General features: G+C 36.9%; 1 protein-coding gene across 4 annotated transcripts in view; it reads left to right on the top strand.

Moving 5' to 3' along the window:
* Positions 1 to 22139, top strand: part of QSER1 (glutamine and serine rich 1) — a 49192-nt gene extending 27053 nt beyond the window's left edge. For all 4 annotated transcript variants that reach the window (XM_037402045.1, XM_037402043.1, XM_037402046.1 and 1 more), the window contains 9 exons: positions 1443 to 1735; positions 3033 to 3149; positions 3760 to 3893; positions 8577 to 8788; positions 10400 to 10537; positions 11818 to 11915; positions 15698 to 15850; positions 17321 to 17416; positions 18017 to 22139. In XM_037402045.1, the coding sequence (XP_037257942.1) occupies positions 1443 to 1735; positions 3033 to 3149; positions 3760 to 3893; positions 8577 to 8788; positions 10400 to 10537; positions 11818 to 11915; positions 15698 to 15850; positions 17321 to 17416; positions 18017 to 18157 (1382 nt within the window). In that variant the 3' untranslated portion in view covers positions 18158 to 22139. The remainder of the gene's footprint in view (positions 1 to 1442; positions 1736 to 3032; positions 3150 to 3759; positions 3894 to 8576; positions 8789 to 10399; positions 10538 to 11817; positions 11916 to 15697; positions 15851 to 17320; positions 17417 to 18016) is intronic.
* The last annotated feature ends 2246 nt before the right edge of the window (positions 22140 to 24385 follow it).

The following is a 24385-nucleotide window of genomic DNA, read 5'->3' as shown; positions in this document are numbered from 1 at the left end:
TTTTTGTTCGGTGGGCATTTCCATTAGTGTTTTATTTGCAATGATTTCTTTTACAATGTTATTGTATCGTCTTTATTATTCATAAGGTTGTAATATCTATACCACCAATTTCTTGAGTTCACGTTCTTGTTTTGTTATATACAAGATTGTATGTTACACAAGATGCTTAGCAATGACTTCATACTTGCTGACATTTTGCAGATTTTTCTAGTAATTCTCTCTTCTGTCTGCTTTTGCACATAAGTATGGAAAGACAAAATTAAAACAGTCTTTTGTTGTAGTATTAAGTAGTGTATGTACATTTATCTGCTGTTCTGAAGAATGTGTAGATATACTTGGGGAACTAATAATAGCGTGTCTAATTAAAGCTGTCATAGCTCTCACTGAACAAGGAAATACAACGTCTTTACAATAATGTGATATGATATATCCAGAAGAACATATTCCATAGCTTAGCAACTTTACTGAGTTGATTTAATGAATTTTCACATATCTGGCATAAAACTTTTGTATTGACACATTAATTTGGTATTGAAATAATTTGTTTTGAATAATTTTGATTAAAATGTCACATTATCTTTTTGTTTTTTCAAGTGAAAAAGTCAACAACTAACACTGATTGTAACAGAGCTGTAAAATGGTTATCTTAAGTTTGAAGCCAGTTTCCTAAGTGATACTAATAATTATGCTATAGCTAATATCGCTAAATTTCTTTTAGATCAGCAGGTCAGTGTTAAAAGTAATTTGTATAAAAGAGTATAAAGTAACAATTAAAAAGGATTTTGATTTTTTTCAGGTGGGAAAGAATAATAATTTTGAAAGGTGGGAGTTTCCTTTGGTTCTTTGGCATAGAGAAGAATGTTCTTTCCCTTCTTTGTTTTGTATTAATCAGTTGTCATTGCTCACCTCTGTTAATATTAAAAGTTACTAGAATGTTGCCAAAGTTTAAATCTGGAACTTCCAGTTACATTGTTACCAGATATAAATGATCGATGTCCAAAAGTCATACAGCAAATGTTTTCTTATTTCATGTGTATTTCTCTTTCCTTAATTCAATTTAAAAAGACTACTGATCTGCAGATTGGAAACATGATTCAGTGTCGTAACCTTTACTGTTGCATTTGCTGAGTCACACAAAATGCAACTATTTCCCGTTGATCGTGTCTGTAACTGAAAAATTGTTTTCTAAAGCATTCATCTTTGTTATTTCTAGATGCTAACAGATGCAGCAGTTTAATACAAACAGAGGTATACCAGCTACAATATTTTGGTTTTGTTTAAGGTTTAGTTGTGGCCGAGATAATGCTTCTTTTAGAACAGGTGTTTTTCCTAGAATAGTTTTTTAATATGTCTTGTAACAGAAAAGAAGAAAAGTAAATCTATTCCCATTTTATGTTGCTAATCCTCGATAATTTAACTAAAATTTGGATTTTTTTCTTCAGAAGCTGAAAAAGCGGCGGTTACTGCTGCCACCACTGCCACCGCTAGTGCTGTAATAAAGCAGGAATCTCCACAAACTGCTCCTGTAGTCAATGTGCAGGAGAAAACGAATCCAGCTGACCCCTTAAAAGTAGCTCAACAGGATGTTGTGACTTCAGACCAATTGGCAAAAATACAGGCAACTGTCGCAATAGAAGGATGTACTGATGAGGAGAATACGGACAGTGGAGGAGAGGGCATGTACAGAGAACGTGATGAATTTGTTGTGAAGATTGAAGATATAGAGACGCTAAAGGTAATCTGAATAGTTGCTGGGGGTGGGATGGGGTAATAAAAAAATCCTGCATATGAATTTTGCCTCAACACACTGCCAAAAGGGGAAGGGCTGCAGGTTACTTCTCTGTTCCTATTCTAATATTCCCTGGACACTGCCAAGGTGACTTGAAGGCGTCTTTCTAGTGCAGGTTATGAATATCTGTTGTATGTACATGACCCATTTAATGCTACATACATAATAAAGTAAATCTATGTGCTGGTAACCTCTGTTAGAACTTGGAATTAATCTATTTTAATTATTAAAAAGCATAAATTTTTCATAGGCTGTTGACTACTGTGTGGGGTTCCCCCTCTCCCCCCCTTTTTTTTTTCTTTAAGATAATAGTAGGCTTTCCAGTGTATGATGTTGAGGAAGTGTTTTTTGAACTGTTGCAAAAGATCTTGGAATTCTCTTTTCTTTTTTGGAAGAGGTTCTGCTTGCTATTCCAACAAGAAATAGGTTCCATAATCAACCAGTACAGCGCTTCACATGAGTTCATGGGAATGTTCCTTGTCATGTTGTTTTGTTTTGTTCTTGTTGCTCCTCCATTTTAAAATCTTCTGCATGTTTACCTTTCCTTTTGTTACTATGGTAGCCAGCAATATTTTTACCATTAATTTCTAATACTTTTGATTACTTGTCTATGCGTTCATCCCCTTGAGTTTGTTTCAAATTAATTCTTGTGGCTTTGTCACATAAGACAAGTTTTACCAGTTTTAAAATATTCCTGTGTCACTTACAAATCTGATTAAGGTATGTTATGAGATATTTTGAATTTTAAATTTACTCAATTTTTGAATTTACTATTTGTACTGAACTATCTCTTTTCACATTAGTGCAAATATCATGCTGTAATGTACCTGGGCTTCTGCTACAGAATCTCTAGGGACTTGCAAGGTTTTTGCTACTTGTGATTCTTGCATTTTTGTGTTAAAAATATTTCCTAGAGCAAAAGAATAAAAAATTGGAAAGATGTTATATTGTTTAAAAAACAAAGTTCTGTGGCTCAGTTGCATGGTACATGAGTTAAGACATCACAGCAGAGGCAAAGCTGGCTGGCACAACTCCAGCGCTGTGAAAGTAAAATTTGTGGATTGCGTTATACTTACTGTAGTTCATATCATCATGTTTTGATGCAACTAATGACTAAGGGTTTGGAATTTTGAATGGCTTTTCAATTTTATCCCTGGGTAACTTGCTCAAAAAATATAATGCACAAACACTTTTGGGAGAAAAGTAAGCACTGTTTTTAGCAAATAATTTTATGTTCTTACAGGTTGCTTTGCAAACAGGAAAAGAACCTCCAGCTATATGGAAAGTACAGAAGGCTTTATTGCAAAAGTTTGTTCCTGAAGTGCGAGATGGACAGAGAGAGTTTGCTGCTACTAACAGTGTGAGTCTTAAAAATTCCTTATGAAGCTTCATGAAAATTGATTTCCTTAATGGAAGTCTAGGAAACAAAATATGATGTTGTTCTGACATTCATTCTGAGTAAGCATCCTTGGTGGGGGGGAAGGTTTTGTTGATTTCCTCCTACTCTAAAATTATCTCTAAATATATTCATGGGCAGATTCTTTGCTTTCCAGCATGGGTTCTTTGGTATCAGTCACACTGCATAAAGGAACAAGTTTCCACAACCAGAATAGTCGGTGGAAGCAGGCTTGTGAACTAACTGCTTTCCACAGTGGGAACGATACAGATAGGATACAACTTCAACAGACAGCCCTTTTCCAGGCAGATAATCCTTTTGGGATAACACATGGTGGGGATTAAATAAAGGGAGAAGATCAAGCCCAAAGCACCTCTTGCCTTATTTTCTTACTTTAAATATTATGTAGAAATCCATTGGAGAATTTCTCTTGAATTATAAATGCTGTAGCATGGCTCATCTTTGTATATAAACAAATCGTTTTTAAACTGGCTTCTTTTTCTTTAATGTTTAAATTTTCAATTGTTAAACTGAATAATTGTACTTAACAAACACTTGTGTATTTTTTTTTCAGTATCTTGGGTATTTTGGGGATGCAAAAACAAAATATAAACGAGTGTACGTGAAGTTCATTGAAAATGCAAACAAAAAGGAATATGTCAGAGTATGTTCAAAAAAACCACGAAGCAAGCCTGTACAGTCAGCAAGGTATTTTATTTCAATTTGTTTTTCATTTTGCCGTATTGTTTTCATGTGAAGATCACACTTATTTGAATAAACAAGACTTACAACTCAGGAGTATGTTAATTTGACTTCAGTTGGAAATAGAGAACTGTGTGTTTTGCTTTAAAAAATGAGAGATAAATTACTGCCATATCAAGACTTCCCTACCCTGAAGCTGTGGATTTCAGTAATCATTCATTTTAGAGGTGTTTGGGCTCCACATGCTATTTCTTCCTGTCACCTTTTGACCTGTTATTCAACATGAGGATAGAAGCCTAAAGGTGTCGTGATCCTAATTTTTTGTGTGGTGGTTTCTCCTGCCCGTGAACTTGCAAGTTACATATGTTTTTCTGGATTGCTTTAATGACCATCCTGACCCAGTATATTAGAAGTGCCATGCTTTCTTCTCAATCATGAAAAGTTAATTTAGAAACTAAAGTTGATTGTTGAAGCCGGTTTTTGTAGGGATGTTTTTCTCCCTTTCGTATGTCCTTGCACACTGAGGGTGTTTTAATATTCTTATTGTACCTTCCCTACCCCTTTCACACTGCCCTAAAATGTCTTATCACTTTGAGTCATCCCATGTAACCTCTATCCATGCCTTAAAATCAGTAATTTCAGTAGTATTGCTTTTAAACCAAGGATAAATAAAACCTGAACAAGTCACTCTGGAGATCCATGTGTCATGGTTTAACCCCAGCCAGCAACTAAGCCCCACACAGCCGCTTGCTTACTCCCCCCCGCAGTGGGCTGGGGGAGAGAATCAGAAGAGTAAAGGTGAGAGAACTCGTGGGTTGAGATAAAGACAGTTTAAGAGGTAAAGAAAAAGCTGCACACACAAGCAAAGCAAAACAAGGAATTCTATCACCACTTCCCAGGGGCAGGCAGGTGCTCAGCCACCCACAGGACAGCAGGGCTGCATCACACGTAGCGGTGACTTGAGAAGAAAAAGTGCTGCACCTCCAAGCATCCCCCCTTCCTCTTTCTTCCCCCAGCTTTATATACTGAGCATGACGTCACATGGTATGGAATATCCCTTTGGCTAGTTGGAGTCAGCTGGCCCAGCTCTGTCCCCTCCCAACTTCTTGCGCACTGCTCAAAAGTCCTTGACTTAGTATAAACACCACTTAGTAACAACTGAAAACATCAGCGTGTTATCATCATTGTTCTCATACTAAATCCAAAACACAGTACTGTACCAGCTGCTAGGAAGAAAATTAACTCTATCCCAGGTGCAACGGGGACAGTATCCATCCCTTATTCTATATTATATGTCATGTCCAGGTACCACGGTACCCGATACAACCCAGTTAACTGCCATCACCTTTCCTGTCTTGATATATACACACAGATATCATTCCCTTAGTCTATGGGCCATGCCTCTAAAATGTTTGCTGAGTTCATTTAGTCTATGACTTTGGGCTCCATCTGTCAAACTAGTCCTTGAGGGCAAGAGCTGGTGTGTGATGTCAGGCCCCTGCACGCTAAAGGCAGCTCTAGTTCCATCACCACTGCATTTGTTAAGATTCTGTCATCCAAACTAATTCTTCATTAACCTGAATAATTTTATGATGTTACTATTGATAGCACATATAGCAACTATTTTAGTGATGACATACAGTATTACGTAGCAATTAACATCATACAATTTTAAGTCATTGGCTGTTCTCACCCAAATCAAATCCCCTTGAGGTACACACTGGAATTCCCCATCCTTCCACATTACCCACCAAGTGCACCCAAGTTACAACAATTTAAAGGTATTTCCATTACAGTCTCCATTCCCAGTCCCCTTTGAACCAGACCATCAGGTTTAACATAGCAATGAACTCTTCTCCTTGCCTCTGCTCTGACTTGGACTTACCACAGACTGCAGTCTCTCAGAGGTGTATCTACTTCAAGTGGAGCCTTATCTGAGAGCCACAATCTTTTGAGGTGCTCCAGCATGACCTCATACACAGCTGCTGATGCTTCAAGCTGTACCTGCTGCAGCATGGGCTGATCCTTGGGCCACAATCCCTCCATAGCCGTACCTGCTGCAGCACAGACATAACCACGGCCATAGATGCTTTGAGATGTACCAGCTCTGCATAGGTTTATCCATGGCCACATATGATTTGGGGCATCCTGCTGCCATGTGGACTCATCCACAGGTCACACAGTCCCTTCGGCTGGACTTCCAACCTGTCCGGTACAGCAGCACAGAAGCAGTAGCGATGCCCTGGCCATCTGCCAGCCCAGGCATGTCACCATTGCTTTATCAAAATGTTCCCAGGCACAGCAGAGTAAGACGATAAGCAGCACAGCAAGCAGTGACAGCAAAAAGCAGCCACAAACGAGCACTAGACTCTTAAGATACAGTAAGGCAAGCACGCCGCGTGGCAAGCACAGAAGCCTGTCAACTAATAGCTAAACAGCAATAGCAGCTATAAACTTGATCTGGCACATTCCAATCAAATCTGTCATTATCTCAAACCCTTTGAGCCCCACGTTGGGTGCCAGAAAGGACTGCTGTCATTTAACCCCAGCTGGTAGCTCAGTCCCACGCAGCCACTTGCTCACTCCCCATTAGCGGGATGGGGGAGAGAATCAGAAGAGTAAAAGTGAGAAAACTTGTGGGTTGAGATAAAGACAGTTTAAAAAGGTAAAGAAAAAGCTGCACACACAAGCAAAGCAAAACAAGGAATTCCATCACCACTTCCCAGGGGCAGGCAGGTGCTCAGCCACCCACAGGACAGCAGGGCTGCATCACACGTAGCGGTGACTTGAGAAGAAAAAGTGCTGCACCTCCAAGCATCCCCCCTTCCTCTTTCTTCCCCCAGCTTTATATACTGAGCATGACGTCACATGGTATGGAATATCCCTTTGGCTAGTTGGAGTCAGCTGGCCCAGCTCTGTCCCCTCCCAACTTCTTGTGCACCTCCAGCCTACTTGCTGGCAGGGTATGAGAAGCTGAAAAGTCCTTGACTTAGTATAAACACTACTTAGCAACAACTGAAAACATCAGTGTGTTATCAACATTGTTCTCATACTGAATCCAAAACACAGCACTGCACCAGCTGCTAGGAAGAAAATTAACTCTATCCCAACTGAAACCAGAACACCATGTAAAGAAAATAGGGCAAACATGGCATGGCTTTGATTATTCTAGTAAATATACTAGTGGTGCTGCAAAATGCTATGGCTGTGTCTCTCACACAGGTACTTTGGCTATGAGATTCCCTCTGTCACTTTCTTCTGATAAGGTTTTCACTGTCATTCACTTGCTAAGGGTTTTGCTGTGGCATTTTGTGTTGACCTTTGATTGTGCTTTTGGAAAAGCTTGCAGGTTCTGTATTGTACAAATTCATCCTTTAATGCTTGGTTTATTTTCTCTTCTCACAACTTTAGGTGATATCTGAAGGTTTTCTTTATGGTTTTTCAATAGTTATAATGCAGATATGTTTTCTCTTTCTATTGTAAGTAAATAGTAATGACAAATTTACAGTGCTTATCATTTAGGAAATGACTGTGGTTTTAAGTCTAGTTTGCTCTCAAAGAAAGCAATGCCATCAGATAATCAATTTTATAAAATAATTAAAATCTACTGAAAACTACGTAGGATTTTGATGCTCTTTTTTTCTTGGGCTACAGATGGCTGTTCCAGAACTGTTCCTCCAGTGCTCTGAAACAATCCCGTCTTTTAACAAAACATGATCATGATTAGGTTGCATCATATGATCTTCTCTCAGTACTATTTTTTGCTTTTATTTGTCTTTACCTGATGTTTTTACTGCATGATGTATTTCCGGAGAGCAGTCAGATTCCACCTCTGCCTTTGTTTCACTAAGCTGGATTAATCAAGGTCTTTCAACTTCATCCTTCTCTAAGGCAGGCTTTCAGTTCCTCCAAGCATTCTGGTATCTGTTGTCTGCATTTTGGTTTCAAATTGTCATCTTTGACAGATGACTAGAATTATTCTCCGTGTTCCAGAAGATATTAACAATATTTCTACAGCACATTTCACTGCTTTCCCATTTGGACAGAAAAATCGTGGCTGACCCTTCCGAAAGTTGTATTACCTGCCGTATTCTCAAAACTGCAGTGCATTATTAGTCAAAAGGTGTATAACTTTGTATTTATGTTATTGTTTCCTGCTTGTTTTCCTGTTTTGAGTGGTGGGAAGATAAAGGAGTTGTCTGGTTTCTTATTCCAGCCCTCAAGATCCTGCATCTCCTGCATTTTTACCTAGATAATACTCTCCCCCATCTTTGTGTGGATACAATATCCCAAATTCACTTTGTCAGTGAATCACATTGATAACTAATATTTGTTCAAGTCTGTCAAGTCTAATTTTTTTCATTAAATAATAAATTTTAATATTAGCTCCAGTATCCTGTAGCTCATAAATTCTACTAACATGGGGTAATTTAAACTTTCTGTGCCTGTTTATCTAGTTATAAAATCATAATATTACTTGATCATAGGTAGCTGAGAATAATTGTTAAACATTAAATCAAAAATATAGTAGTATAGGGCATATGATCTAATTCCTAGTTATATGTGACAATGAAATAAGTATATAATCTATGGGGAATATATTCTGATTAAAGGAGACTATAGCTATTTTATTAAAGCCAAAACTTGTGTGGTAATTATTTTCCTAAAGATTGTCTTCATATATTGCAGGACTATTCATTGCAAACCTAGTAGTAGCAACAACAAAACCCCTGATCCACCAACACCAAAACCAACAGCAACAAAAGTCTCTTCTGTGAAACCCAAAGCTAAACAGCCAAAGGTAAAGGCTGAACCACCACCAAAGAAAAGGAAAAAGTGGAAAGAAGAATTTTCATCTTCCCAGTCTGATTCTTCACCTGAGGCCCAGAGTGATGAGGATGGTGAGCAAGATAGTATTGTTAGCACCAAGGCCCATTTGAATGTAACTGAAAATAGTATTACAAAAATATGTGGCTCCATCTTGCTAATTTTCTTTAGCCTCAAAAAAAAAAAAATTAAACTCTGACAGTGCCATGCAAAATTGATTTCTTAAAACTTTTCACTTGTTTGTGTATGAACAAATGTGTGCAGCTGAAGTTATCTCAAATGTAGTTTTTCAGTTAGATAAATATATTTTTGCTTGCTTTCTAAGATGGATACAATTGTAAGAGGAGGAGCTGATTTGATTTTTTAATACATCTCAAGAGCTGGATTCTTCATTAATCTTCCATTGCAACTCCATGTCATGTCTGAAAAAAACATTCCTGCAGTGCCTGTCTGCAGGCAGATGTGGGCAGAACTCAGATCTTGCTGCTGTTTTTTCAAAACCCAAGGAGAAAAAGTAGTTGACTTCTTGGCTGTTTCATTGCTTGTCTAAATGCCAGCTGCTCAAATGTAGCCTGCTGAGCAGCTTTGCTGTTAAGATGGTCATGATGTCTTGGAACACTGAGATACGATGTTTGTAGTAATTCTCCAGAACAGAAAGGAATTTTTGAAGTACACAATCTTTATAGAGATTACCTGTGATAGCAGATTTACAGTGAATGTTGCAGGTTTTTTTGTTTACTTCCTGTATGTTTAAAGTTAAGCTGAGTAGTACCCATGCTTTGTATTTCTGCATTTCCAAAGCGTGTTTGCCTCCGTCACTAACTATAGGTAAGCTTGAGCTGGTGTACTGGAACAATGCCTCTGCTAAGGGCAACACCTTTAAAATACTATTTTTCAAAAAAACTTATTCAAATAACCATTAATACATACAAGTGTCCATATTTAAAATTTCAGGTAACCTGGTAATGATAGTCATCCACAGAAATGTGGCTATCTGAGAAAGTTTAACAGCCTTGCTAGCTAAGTAACTGCAAAATATTGATACCGTACATGGAACCTATAAAAAGCTCCACAATGCTTACTAGTACTGATGACTACTCCATCTGCACGTTTAAAATTGCTGTCTATGAAAAAATGAAAGCTTCCTCAGATTAAGTACAAATATGCCTACATTGCTTTGCTGGTAAAATTTGGTTTATGTGTGTTTTGTGAGTCGGACAATTAGGTGGAATTGACTTCAATGGTATGCAGGCTTCTAAGTGACATTAGTGCTTTTGAATGTTTTTCTGTTGGATGACTTCAGGTTTTGCAGTTTTAGGAGGTACTTGCATTGCCATGAAACCTGCAGTTAGGGCGCTGTGCTTGACTGAACTCTTACTCATTATCCCTTTTCTCTAGTTTTTCATCTACAGCAATAGAAAAATTTAAATTCCCGAAAACATTATAATCTAAATTCTATACTTACAAGTAATTGTACGTGTTTCTACAAAAAAATTGTACCATTGGTACCAGATTTGGTGTTTGTACCTGTTTTGAGTATTATTTCTGGTTGTATTGAGTTTTACTCTCTTAGGATACCAGTAGGGGTCACTTGTGTTTTAAGAGAGAGACATTTGGTTTTGAGAAACACAAATATTTGCAGGATATCGAAGGAAGAAAATCATTATATTCTGATTAATTTTCAGAGGTTGTACCTCCAGCTCCCCTTGTAACTCGCTTTTTGAACACAAGAGCTATGAAAGAGACTTTTAAGAGCTACATGGAGTTGCTTGTTAGCATTGCCTTGGATCCAGACACAATGCAAGCCTTGGAAAAGAGCAACGGTACAGTATGTTTTTCTTAAGATTTTAAGGTTATTAATCAGTAAAGCAAATGTGTGGGGTTTTTTTCTTAAAAAAAAAAACCACCCGCTGAACTTTTAGCTACAGACCCACATCTGAAGAACACTATGCAAATTACTTAGATGTGCATATATATTTTTTTTGCACTGTCTCTTTGAATAATCAATACTGTTTTGTCTGCTTTGTTACATTAGGCTTGTGCTTGTGAACTGAGCTCTTTGTTCCCGCTTTTACCGTCTTTTAAAATCTTAGCAGACATTTATTTCAAATTACAGTGTTTCAGGTGTGTGTTTATTTTCTTAGGAAAAAATACTCATAACTATAAGTAGTTCTGATTCTTGCTACTATTAAAAATTCTGCTTTTCAAACCTGGAAACCTTAAAATTATGATCAGACAGTTGTATTGCACTTTGAGGAGAAAATGATCGGACTTCTGTAACAAAGTACGCTCCGGGAAACAAGTCACAACTGTCCTATTTCTCAAAATGTAGTAAAACACTCATGTATAAAGATACATGTCCCAAAAGAGCAATCATTTCACATGTTACTTAGTTGCAGGGTATTGCTTTGTACTGTATTCTGTTTGCCTGTATTAAAACTTCTGTTTTCTAGACTCTCCTGTCCTGGTTTGCTCTGGTTGTGCATCAAAGCACACTTACCTCAAGGTTTCATATCTATGCATTATGTCAGTAGTCCCACTAAAAGCAAAGAAATTGACTTCATAAATAAAAGACTCCATATTGTGCTGTAAATTTTCATTTATGGCCTCATGCCCATGTTCAAATGTATATTGTGCAATTTGCAGTGGTTTATTAGTAAGAACTTCCCTCAATTTCTTTTGTTATAAATGCGAGCAGGGTCATCTCTTGTAATATGGAATAGTGAATGTCAAAAACAGTACTTGTCTTCATAAAACTGTCAGTTGTATTGCACAGAAGAGGATTATCTTGGCAATGGTTTGAAATAGTCTCTTAAGATTTATGCTCTATATTGCTTTATCTTAATTTTTTCCTTTCAACAAAGAAAAGTCAGAGAAGGAGCAGGATTGCAGTCAGCAATTAAACTGCATAATGCCTAGACCAGTTTAGCAGGCTGATTGAAAAAAAGAGATTTTTCTCTCACATTTGACAGTTTGTGTGCAAATTGTAATGGTTTTTACTTCCACATTATATTTTAATGGGTCAAAGTATAGATTGAATATGAATCTCATTACTGTGTGTCTCAATAATCAGCTGCTATGTTTTTTTATGCGTGTCTTTTAGATGAGCTACTTTTGCCTCACATGAGAAAAATTGATGGTATGCTGAATGACAACAGGAAAAGGCTGCTTTCCAAATTACGCTTGGATCATACTTTCAAGGTATTCTCTTTTAAATTCTAGAATTTTTAAAGTAATGTTATAAGTAAGTCATTGAATGCGTACCATGCAGGCACAACTTAAAACCCAGAAGGCTTATTTGTAACAGAAATGAATATGGATTTGAAAGAGATGCTTAAATTCTGTGCTTGTGTGTGGCATTTGGAGACTATTTTGTGATGGAGGAGTTTATACTGCAACGGTAAAGTTTTACTTTTACTCCCCTTGGTTCATTCTCAAGCGTTGTTTCTTTTAAGCTTCTCAAGCTTGCCAAAAGAAAATCTATTTCCTTTACTTCTAGAGCTTTTGGTTAAGTGATCGTATTGCCTAAAAATCTTAATAATATTTTACATGAAATAGCTATGTGGTAGAGATATCTGAACTTCTTTGAACTAGAGAACATGATCAAAGTAGTATAAAACCAGGACAGAGGGGCTCGAGAATAACTCATTTGTGCGCTCTTTCATTATCTTCAGTGTGGAAGGTTGGGAAAAGTGCGGATAACAAGCCCATAGTACAGCACCTTTGATGTGGTAATAACAAACTGGTCTGGATGTGGACAGGGAAGAGAGCAGCTGTACCATTTCAGTAGAGAGAAGGTGGGTGGTTCCTACCATTCCCACCCACCCTGCAAGCAACAGTGCAGATTTCGAAAGTGCAGTAAAGTGAATTAAGGTTATTTTCACTCACGTCTGAGAAGTAGTTGTCAGTGTCTATAATCAGACTGATTAGTTCTTGTAACAGTTTTAAGACCAACAACAGTAAAGCAGACCTTTATAAACACCATCGGACCAAACTTGCTCTTTCTCCTGTTCCCTTATGTCCACAGTACAAAGACACTTGGAGAATTAGTTGTCTCTCTGTATCGCTGTGTGCTTATTTTGGAGAGCTAGATAAAGAGGGAGATAATAGCAGACTTGACAGTTTTGTTTTCTTACCATGAAATCCTTAAAAGATTTTTTTTTTTTCCACAACCCATTCCTGGTAAGTCTTGTGGGACACTAATTGACCTTGTTTCAGGGGTGAGAACATCATCAACCAGTGAAACAGCTTGAATTCCCATGATTCTTCAACTTTTTTACTGTTAGTTATGCTGTTTCCCTAACAGCTGTACAATTTGTACCTGCCTGAACAGAATTTCTTGTGGCTTCCTTCTTACAGTAGGAATCATAGTATCGTTTAGGTTGGAAAAGACCTTGAAGATCATTGAGTCCAACTGTTAATCCAGCACTGCCAAGTCTACCACTAATCCACATCCCTGAGCACCGCATCTACACATTTTTTAAACACCTCCAGCGATGGTGATTCCACCACCTCCCTGGGCAGCCTGTTCCAATGCTTAACCACCCTTTCAGTGAAGAGATTTTTCCTAAGAAGGCATGGGGAGGGCTGTGTGGGGAGGGCTGTGTATTTTCAAACCATATACAGAGCCTCAGAGAAGTAGCATGTATTAACCCTCCATTTTTGGTGGTAAGAGTTTTATGTTAATAGTTATTTCTGTAACTGCTTCTTTTAGACCTGCCTATGCAGAGAAGGTAGGCCACATTAAGGTAGGATTCAGATTTGTAGAATTCTGGTTAAGTTCACAGTACACACAAAGTGAGAGGTAGCTTATTTGTAGTTATTTGTAATTACAGCTGCTTAGTCAGTTGGCATTTGTAACTAATAGCTCTGCTGTGTGTTCACTTAGAAGCAGATTATGTATCGTATCTCTAAAGTTAGCTTAAGCCTGTATTTCATCGTGTGATCTGCAAGAAATTAATGAAGTTACAGATGTAAGGAAGGGATCTGTGATGTAAATGGCGAGACAAAAAAATCTTTTATGTTTGCATTCTGGTATGATGGTACCAACTTGTGCTGTCCTTGTGTCAATATTTTGGATAAAAGAGAAACATACATTTGTCATCATAAATGTTTGTGTTGGTTAGGAAAATATGTTTGAAACTCTTTAAGATTCAGGTTAATCTGATGATTAATACAGGAGACTCTGCTTCTGTTCCTGCTTTAATCAAATGACTAGTTCAGATATTAGAGCTGAATGAGGCACTGAAGAAAGCAGTAAGTGAAAAATACAGTTATCATTCACAAGTATTATTCAGTTTGAATATTTTTATTATTCTGAATTGATAAGCATTGGATGCATTTAACATTTATTTTATCCACTGGATACAGTTAATACTGGATACAGTTAATAGATATTTTAGCACTGTATTACAAACCAAATTGGACACTGAAGTTAGCAGTCAGTGTTTGATAGTTTTGCCTTTAATATTCTTTATAGTTCTAACAGTTTATCATGTCCTTTGGATTATAGTTTTTTATACACAAAATTAGAAAATATTACTGTTGCTTTAATGGAAGCTTGGTAAATGAAACAGCTGAATTGTGTAAATTTAATTTGGAAATAATTATCACCATTTATGTCTTGTTCTTTCAAAGATGTGGAAATCACTAGTATTTTCTTATTCATGCCAATTCCAATTTGTCTGTTTTAGGTCAGTGGTCCGGCCATGTAGACTGTGCTGGTTAATAGGAATTCTCCAGAGGAAGGCAGAACTGGCCAAAGCCCCTTGACACTCAAAAGTCAGCCTTGAGGAAGGCTATTACAGTGGATAGAAAACCTAAATAATTTAAACCTGTTGAATTGGTTGTTCCACTTTGAAAGCATTGCAATGAATATTGTATATGGACAGGTTAGCTAGTTGAGGTTACTGTTACCACTATGTGACTGTCTCTGTGCAGTAGATTTTATAGCTTTTTACTGAGAGGGTTTTTTTATAAAGCAAAATGTGGCTGAAGTGCTAAGAAATTATAGGCAAGATAAAGATAAAGAAAAAAAAAGATAAGCACATAAAGTGCTAAGAAATTATAGACAAAAGAGGTTGTTGAATTCTAGTACTGTATGTTAAAAGAAAATACAAAAACTTAGTCAACTTTACAATTTAGCCCAATAGTCCAAATTAGGTCCTTGAGCTGCAGTATTGATACGTTTATCTGTATGCCTGATTTTCTTCCCTCATACTGGAGTATAATACAAAGTTTTAGATGTTCATTTATCTTGAAATATTTTTTTCAGGACCAGATTATATAGTGTAACAGAACTATTTTAAAGCAGCTACTAACATAGTACTGTATTTGTACAACAAAACTGTATTAAAATTTACTCATGCAAATAATGTAGAACTCAAGCTGGTAGAAATGCAGTTCGCTCTCTCGAGTTAATATGTCTTTGAAACTTGTGCTTTTTTTGAACTAGCCATCTACTTCACTGTGCATGAGGTTTTCTACCTTACAGATATGACAAGATGTGATTAATATGCACTTTGCAAAAGCTGGGATAAAACCTGTGAAGGTATTTAGGCACCCGATCCCTGCTATAATTGGCAGACTTCCCATGCGTGACTAGGCATGAAGTACTTAGGCATCTCCAAGTAAACTTGGCCTTAGAGATTCTTGGGTAGAAATAGAACAGAAAGAATTTTGAAAGGTAAAAATTGCTTAGTGGAGCCCTTGTTTTGCTCCTTCTAATGAAACAATCACAGATGATAATCTGAGAAACAATAAAAGTTTCTGCTCATCTTGAAAAATCATAGTAGTCACAAACTGTGTATGGTTGCTTGATCAGGTTAACCTGCTGTTATCAGGTCTTTGTGGAAGAATAAAGTATCTTATAATAGGCTGCACTCTTAACTTTTCAAAGGAAAACTGCCAATTTATCAGCAGTCTGGGTGACTGGCTATTCTTGATTTTTTCATAATCCTTTTTCTTTGTATGCTCTGTTCAAGAACGCTTTGGAAAACTTTCCTGAACTGACAGTGATCACTCGGGATTCTAAGACAAAAAGTGGAGGAACGTCTGTGTCTAAGATCAAAATGAATGGTAAAGCTTACAACAAGAAAACACTGAGGGCTTCTAAATCAACCACTAAATTAGCACAGGTGAGTGTTCAGAGAATTTATTGCTGCCACCATCTGACTTCTGATACGATAATCACATTTATATGAAATACTGTTTCATGTATTGGGTTTCTTGGTAGATTTATCAAAATATAAAATCTTTGTTGAGTGATGTCCTCCTTCTGTTACAAGGGAATGTTAAAAAACAGTATTTGAAGCAGTACATTAAATCATTGTTTAAACTCATCTGTGAAATAGTTATATTCCAGTAGGGAGACTTAAATTTTGTCTTTTGTAAATAATTATGAAAGTAATTAATTTTCATAAATAATAAATAATTTCATAATTATTCCCCTATTTAAATTCTGTGTTTAGACCCAAATGCACTTATTGTGTATGTTTATATAGGAAGTCTTCTGCAGCAACTACTCACGATTGCAGGAGGATGGAAGTAGTGGTACACTGCTTCTCTTACGCAGGCAGTGGTCGGTAGGTGTAGTCGGGTGGGAAGGGAGAGGCGAGCTGTGCAGTTGCTGTGCTGCTCACCCATTGTAGCCTGCCAAACAGAAGAGCCCTGCTAGAGCCCGTGCTGCTTCTGGACCTGCCAGAGCAAGGGCTGAACTTCAGACCCGGTTTCTGCCTAGCAGTCAGCCTCCTGGACTGTTGCTGAAGCAGCAACATTTTGCCTTCAGTGTTGCAGTTGTGGTAAAATCACTGTGTAGTTCATAATGATAACAGTTTCTTAAACTTGCTGCAAAATCTCTAAAGTGATACAATGGCTTCTAGATCAAAAATGCAAAATTAGTGTTAATACTGTAAAACCAGAAATAATACTTTAAAAAAAATCAGTTCTATGTTGCTCTTTTCCTTATTTCCATCAGCAGAATGAATCTGTGTATCTTACATTTTAAAAAAAAGTTTAAAAAAGTAACATGGTAAAGCTTGAGCTGTACACATTGCTTATTTCCATAGTATTCAAAGGGAACACTATAACTAGATTTTGCTAGGTCCTGGCTCACATAGGCTTACCTCCTAGCAGTAAATAGTGGCTAGACAAACGACCTGTAAATATAGCCCACACTCATATTTCTTGGCAGAGTAACGTAAGTGTTAGATAAGTATAGATCAGCTTTTCTGAAGCACAAAGGATATGCTTTTTTTGCAATGATACCCATCAATGTGGTAGAAAAATAGTTAAGCTTTGGTAATTCTTGCAGTAGTTCTGGAGAAGGAGTTGTCTTGCTGTTTCAGACTTGTAGTGCGTTCAGGAGGATCGAAAGCATTCTCAGGCCTAGTTTTGATAAAATAACATTGTATGGAAAGTGGAGATAGGAGGTAATTTTGATGTAATGTAAATTATACTGTACCAAAATATATCAAAGCAATTATTTGACTGAAGTATTCCATTTCTGAATTGTTGAGGAAAAAAGTCATTTATAGAAGAAAATGTCCATCCTATCTCTGTCTTGGAAAATAACATGAATTTTCCTAAAATAACTGTTCTTTTTGCAGGAGTTTACGGTAGATCCAGAAAAAATACAGTTGTATTCTTTGTACCACTCACTCCATCATTACAAATATCATATATATCTAACGTGTAAAGAGGAGGTAAGTATTGTTCTTTTTGAGATACTTTTACATTCATTGAGACAATTTATTGAAGGAATTGAGTTCAGCGAGAGGGGCTGTGCTTTTCTTGGTAAATGAGTATGGATTGTGGCCTCCTATTTTAATTAATTCTTTATGGCAAAGAAAAGGATAAGCTGAGCACGTGTGTTGCTCCTAATGGGCACTACTGCCCAGAACAATCAAATACGAGGCGTACAAGGTTTGTGTGAAATCAGCTTGCCTCAGGATAGGTAAGCATTCTTCACTGTTAGCCAAAATAAATGAAACAAATTTTATCAGTGTGTGTAACTCCTCAGATCTAGAGGCTACTGTTTGTCTTAGAATGCCCACTCCTTTATTTTTTCTGCAAATCCTTGGTGGATATATTCCAGGTAGCAGAAATACAAGAGTTGAGCTGAGTTGTTAGGAAGTGTATTTTTTATAGTATTTTTCCTTGGTTTTAAATTTTAAACCTTTTCTTCCAAAGAGCGTTTGTATTTAACTGCAGAATATGATAAAAATGAAAATTCTGGAATGTTGGCAGCCTAGAATGTGTATGTATCTCTCTGTCTTTTCCCCTCCTTCTCTTTTTTTAAATAGATTTCTTCTGTTCAGAAGAAGAGTGCAGATCTAGGACAGGAAGACATTGTGCAGCTGTGCATGAAAAATATAAAATGGGTGGAAGATCTTTTTGAAAAGTTTGGTGAACTTTTGAATCGTGTCCAGCAGAAATGCTCATAACAGAAATGCATCCCAAATCTCACATTTTTCTACAGCACTAACCTGGTGGAACAGAAAGCTCAGAGAAAGGCTCTGATTTCTTTTACAATGCCAGACTGCGTTCTTGTTTGTAGCCATTTTTATTTCTCTTTACGGAACTTTGTGCCTTGGCTCTTGCTAAGGAAAAGTGATGCTGCCAGGGAAATCAGTCCTTTGGAGATATGGAACTAAACATAAACCTAACCACATTTTTAACCTGAAGAATTATTTTCTATTTTGTAAACTATTGGATAACTTAGTTTTATTTTCAGAAATATTCTTGACAAGTGATAAAGCATGCACTACATATACTTTTTTCTTTATTGCTAAAAAGATAACAACACTTAAAATACTACAATTTTTTCCATCTCTGACTGAGCAACAGAAAAGTCAGCGTTGGGGTGAACTAATTTTTCATGTCTGGCCACCAAATTTAGAGTTTTGTACATTTTGTGAACAGAGCCGGAGTGACATCACTTTCTGCATAATATTGCCATCATAAAATCCAGAAATGTCATTATGCTTTATGGACTCCTTTTACTATTGTCATGTTCAGGAGACTGAACATGGAGTTGGTGCAATCCTATGACTGCTTTTTGTGTCAAATTATATTGTAATGAAAGACAATGACCTTAACTATTTTCCCTGTTTTGAAGAAAAAAAAATATTTTCCTTTATACTGTGTTTTTTTTCTTTTGGAAAAAAAAATTTCAATTGTACATTTTATCTCACTAATAGTTGTATTTTTCACAGAGAAAATATTGTGGTTAAAATTGCTACATGTATCTTTGTAATACACTTTCCATTGTTTTCAGTAAATCCTATTCATTTATATGTTGATTTCATATTGTAAGCTATATATCTCAAGGTAACCCTTTTGTTTATACAGGTTTGCTTCAGTGTTAACCAGAATAATGCATACTAGACTAGTTTTGCTTTAAGTGTAGTTGTGTTAGACACTGCAATTATTTTCTGATACGTGAAAATAAATTTCTTACTAAACTAGCACTTGATTAACTGAGAGTTTAAATGAAGAGCTACTACACTTTATCTTCCGTCAACAAAGATTGATGATTGAATAGACTATATGCAGTGTTAAACACAGCTTACATAATTGTTTGTAGAATTGGCAGTTGCAGAGCTGTTCTCTTTTTGGTGCCTTTTAAGTCTTCAGACATCTTTGTAGCTTTTTTTTCCCCTCCAGTTTGTTAACAGTAGTGCCACTAGTCACACTCAGACAATGAATGTAATGGGCTCTCATCAGGAGAACATTTTCTTTAAATTTGCCAACAGAATGCCTTACTGAGTCATTCAGAATGGATACGTATACTATTGGCGTCCTGAAAAAATAGTCATGTTGGTCTTTTTTCAGATCATGTAGAAAAAAAATTCATTCCTCTATCCTTTCACTGCCACTTAGTGCCTTAATTTCAGCCAAGAACGCAGGGTTCACTATTCATTGGCCAAATGAAATAATGTTCATTGCCATGTGACCTTTTTTCCCCTTATCTGTTTTGATCCTATTTAGTTGTGAAATATTCATTAGACCTTAGGACTATGAAGAGTTTAATGAATAGATGTGAAAACGGAATGATTTGATCTTAAGTAATCAAATAGAGGTTTGAATATTAAAGGATGTACAGAATTTTAGCTGATTAGTTTTAGAACCTTATAGGATGTTTACCATATTTCCAAAGCTTGTCATCTTTTAAAAGCAATAATTCTCCTTTACAATTTGTATGCAGGCAACAGTGAACAGAAATGGGTATGTGCCCCTGCCTTGTTTAAAGCCTCCGAGTAGTGGTTTTGCTTTAAAAAGGGAGGTCACTACCATGTTAATAGACTCATTATGCTACTGCCATGTCTACTATAATCAAGGAGGGTGAGATGGGTTTGGGTTTAGGAAGAAGGTGCAGATTGTTGGAGCAATCGTGAAGCTAATTCGTTTTCATGGCGGAAAGAGGGGTAGCCACAGTTGCTGTTGTTTCAGTCGTATTGTGTTGAATCTGGTAGGAGCTAGAGTTTGTATGGTGAAACCAAACAGCAGAGTTACCAACATCGGTAGCAATTGGCTAAAATTATTTTAATGTAAATATGCACACTGGAGATATAGTAGAAATGTGCCTGGTAAACTCTTTAATCAGTAGTGGGGATTCCCAGATTTACTTAGTGTATTCCCTTGGTGGGTGGTTGGCAGTGTGTGTAGATTCATGAGAGGTATTTACTTGCCCAGGCAGAGTTCTGTTGTCACATTACAATGATATGCACAGCAGTTTGAGAATTCCTCATCTGTAGTTTTAAAATGGTTAGGATGCAGACTGAGAGAACGATCAGGTTGGCTCCTTGATGGTATAGTAAAGAACTCGTCAGACTTGGTGTCTCACACATCCCTTCCTAATATGACTATAAAGCAACTAATTGACAGAGGTGTCTGTGCTTTCTAAACTATTTCTGTACTGCTACTGAACACTTACTCTGGATTTCTGAATCTAGAAGTAGCTTTAGGAAGCTACTTGTTTTAATCCAAGTCCTTAGAAGCTGAAAATAGAAGTGAGAGGCTTTTGGAGTAGCTTGTCCCTGTTTAAAAAGAAGGTAATTCTAGCAGGAACTACTTTAAAAAAAGAACAACAAACGAAACAGAAAACCAGCCAGGATGCTCTGCACTGCCATAGAAGGTGGCCTGGCTTATTTTTGGCTGTTTTATTCCCAAGGCCAGTTGAACAAGCACTGTGCCTGTAGAAGACAGGGAAAACCTGTCTTGAATAAAATTAACTACCCATAGCTATTAAAGATTAATATAATGGAGCTTCTGTCTTTTGTCTTGGGCTGCAAAAATGGTGGCTGGATTATTAATTTACTGAATAAGTAAAAACATGGAACTCTCAAGTGTGTTGAAGGATCATAAATCAAAATAAAGCTTTGTTACTGGGATTGAAGAGGTTTTTTATACTGAAGCAAACTTAGAAAAAAATCAATGTACAAATTACTTTTTTGCACAAATACTTTGCTTTATTTTGTTGCATTTTAGGTAATTAATTCTGCACCCACACCTCGATTCCCCCCTCCCCCTTCCCTTGAAGTGACAGTGAGGTTTTCATCTCTTAACATCCGACAGTGGAAACTGAGCACTCATTTGACTGCAAGAGAAGATGCACTAGGAAGAAACAAACCTCGCCTTAGGCTATGAATTAGCAAAACAAAAATTAAACTAATTGCATGATGAATTATTTGGGGTTTAATTCCACTGGTTTTTTCCTTTAGTGTGACATCCCTATTTACATTGGGTTTGGTTTTACGGAAATAGAGTATTTCTCTTAAAGGCAGGTTTTCTTTGAGAAGCTACTTCCAAAGTTTTGCTAGCAAAAAATCAGAGATCAAATTGGACTGAGAAACTGTTTCTGAAAATGGCTAAGGACTTTAGGGTCTTTGAAGTTCTATGGCATGTATTGTATTCATATATTGTCGAAATGTAATACTACTTTTTAAAAAGTCAGATCTTACAGGCTGTCTTCCAAGTAAATGATTTCCATAGGGAAATATATTTTAAATATTATTTAAATATTTACTACTATTTAAAACAATTTTAAAACAGAAAAGCTAATACTATGGTCACAAAATGTCAGTGTGTCATCAACCATTTCTTATTTCATTGCCAACACTTGACATTTGGTTTCTCTTACCCTACTGCATACCTGTGCATTACCAATGCACGTTCTGCCATATCTTATTGTTTAAGCTAATAGTAACATGTCATTGGTAACAAATGCATGTTTTCCTGCATATCTTCTCTACATAATGGCGAAAATGAAGCTAGGGCTAATTAAGAGACACTTTATGCGTTCTTAGTCCAGATTTTCAGGTGGTCCGTAATACAGTGTATGGAAATGTGAAAAAGGACAGTTTTGTACCATTCATGATGTTATTAACTAAACCCATTAAAGTGAAAACACTTTTTAAACAAAAACCTTATAATGCTTAGTCGTTTATTATTAAAATATTAAGTCTTGAAAAGTTAGATTGTTGGAAAAAAATTGGCTATTTACATTATCTGATCTCAATATGAAAAAATACAGTTCTAGGGTTTGGGTTTTGGTTTTTCTTTTCCGTTATATTGCATGAATTGAGCATGTCTGGTTGATCTGGTTTTTTACATTTATGGGTTCTAAATGTTCTGAATTAATTTTCACAATGTATCTGCCAGGTCTTAAACTGATGTGATAAGTGAGGAGCCAGACAGCTGCAGTAAGAGAGAGACTACTGCTGTGATTAAGGTGGTTTTTAGCCATACTACTTTCTTCTGTTCTCTTTCTTGCTGAACTAGAACATCATCTCTGTGTACCTCTGGGAAGAAATGGTGCTCTAGAGGGTTTCAGTCTTGTCTTTTTTTCCCCCCAGTGAATTACTGTGGAGATCCTTGCAAATATTTTTCCCATACACAAAGGGCTGAAGTCCCATGACGTGGATATTGGCCATAAGATACATAGGCTTTCTCTGAGCCACTTGCTGGAAGAGAAAGGTCAATCCGAAGGGCTGGAGTATTTTTTAAATGGTCCTGTGTATAAGAGCTGCTTCCCAAACCAAGATGAGTATAAATGAGACAGTTGCCTGTGCAGTTGATTGTTGTTTTCTCTAAAAAATGCTTTGGGAAGCAGGTGGGCACAGAGAATGTCCAAGTGCAGTGTGGAGGCTGACGCTTTTGATACTGTGTTTCAGATACAGGTTATAATTTATAATTATTTTTTTTAAAAAAAGAAAAAAGTCAAGAAGCTGAATGTATGCAGCTCTTTAAAAGAGAACAGCACCTCCTGCTGCCAGGTGTTTGTTGGTAAGTATCTTAGGCAATCAGAATAACTTGTTCTGCATTAATTATTTGCCTCTCCTACAGGAAAACCTAACAAATCTTTGTTTTATTTCCAGAAACTAAAGAAAAGAAAACTGTGTTAAAATTCTTTTAATTTTATCTTTTATAAGAACGCAGGAATAAATGCAGAGAACAAGCTATTTACAAAGGAGAAAAATAAAAGGTGAGTCAGGAAAAAAAGCAAGCAAACTTCCACAGGGCTATACCCTATCTCATTTATTCTGGGTATGTCTTAGGTTTCTGCTTTTCAAAGTTCACTGGGCTATTTCTTTTGTGTGTGTGTATGTGTATGTATGTTTAGATTTTGTTGGATTTGGCTTTTTTTTTAGCTACCTGATGCACAAAGGGTAGAGGGTAGTGCCCATGAGCGGGGCTGAAAAAGCGGTTAAAGCCCTTCATTTTAGGAAAAACAGACCCAGAATAAGGTGGGAGGGCTCATATGTATGTGAAGGTTCATACGGGAGGAATCTAAGGGAGAAGGGAGTAGAAAGGTGGAAGAAACATGGGTCGGATGTGGGAGGACATTGGAATGGAAAAAGAATTGGGGAAGAGTGAGGCTAGGGGAGCTTTTGGAGTGGAGATGATCGAGGAGCAGAGGGCGTAGGAGTCAGGTGTGGTCCTAGTTAGGAAATAGCTTCAATTAGGCGTGCTGCAATGTATACACTGACCGAAAGGCAAATGGTAACCCAGCAGCATCATCAGGTGGCAGGTGGACATTCCTAGCAGAGGGCTGTTAAGTGTTTTGTTACACACAATGACTTTATAAGATTAATTCAGCCTAGTCCTAATTCTGCCTTTTGTTTCACTATAAAAAGGGATTTTCTTCAGTTGTGAAGCACGTGCCAGTCTATCTCTGTATAGAAGCAGTGATTTTCCATTGCCTCCTACTATAATCCATTTTTGAGCGTAGTAATGGACCTTGGTTCCTACTTGGGTTGTCCTGTATTGTCAATGTTCAAACAAGCACAAGGAGAGCAAAAGCCCTTTTAAGAAGTATTTGTGTTGCAGTCATCCGAGGCAAGAATTTTTCTTTCATTTTTGCAAACGCAGGTATATCGTAAGTTTGGCACTTCCCTTTCTTCAGATGTCCATGTGAAGGGTTAAAAAACCCCTATGTTTGGGTTGTGTCATTGCATGAATGGATTTCTGTTTGTGTAGAGAGTTTGAATTATGATCATTCCAAATAACAAAAATGCTACAGCCCTGTGCAAATTGGAACTTTGACAGAGCTACGGGATTATATTTGGAAATAAGTTGCAAATATTTTAATCGGTCGGCTCAAGTCTTCTGCCTTGATGCAGATGAATGTGTGCATGGTAAGCATACACTGAAACAGGCATTAGAAGAGG

The sequence above is a fragment of the Falco rusticolus genome, chromosome 10, assembly GCF_015220075.1.
Source record: "Falco rusticolus isolate bFalRus1 chromosome 10, bFalRus1.pri, whole genome shotgun sequence".
NCBI lineage: Eukaryota > Metazoa > Chordata > Aves > Falconiformes > Falconidae > Falco > Falco rusticolus.
Note: the sequence above shows the minus strand (reverse complement) of the source record. Positions and strands in the feature narration are given on the sequence as shown.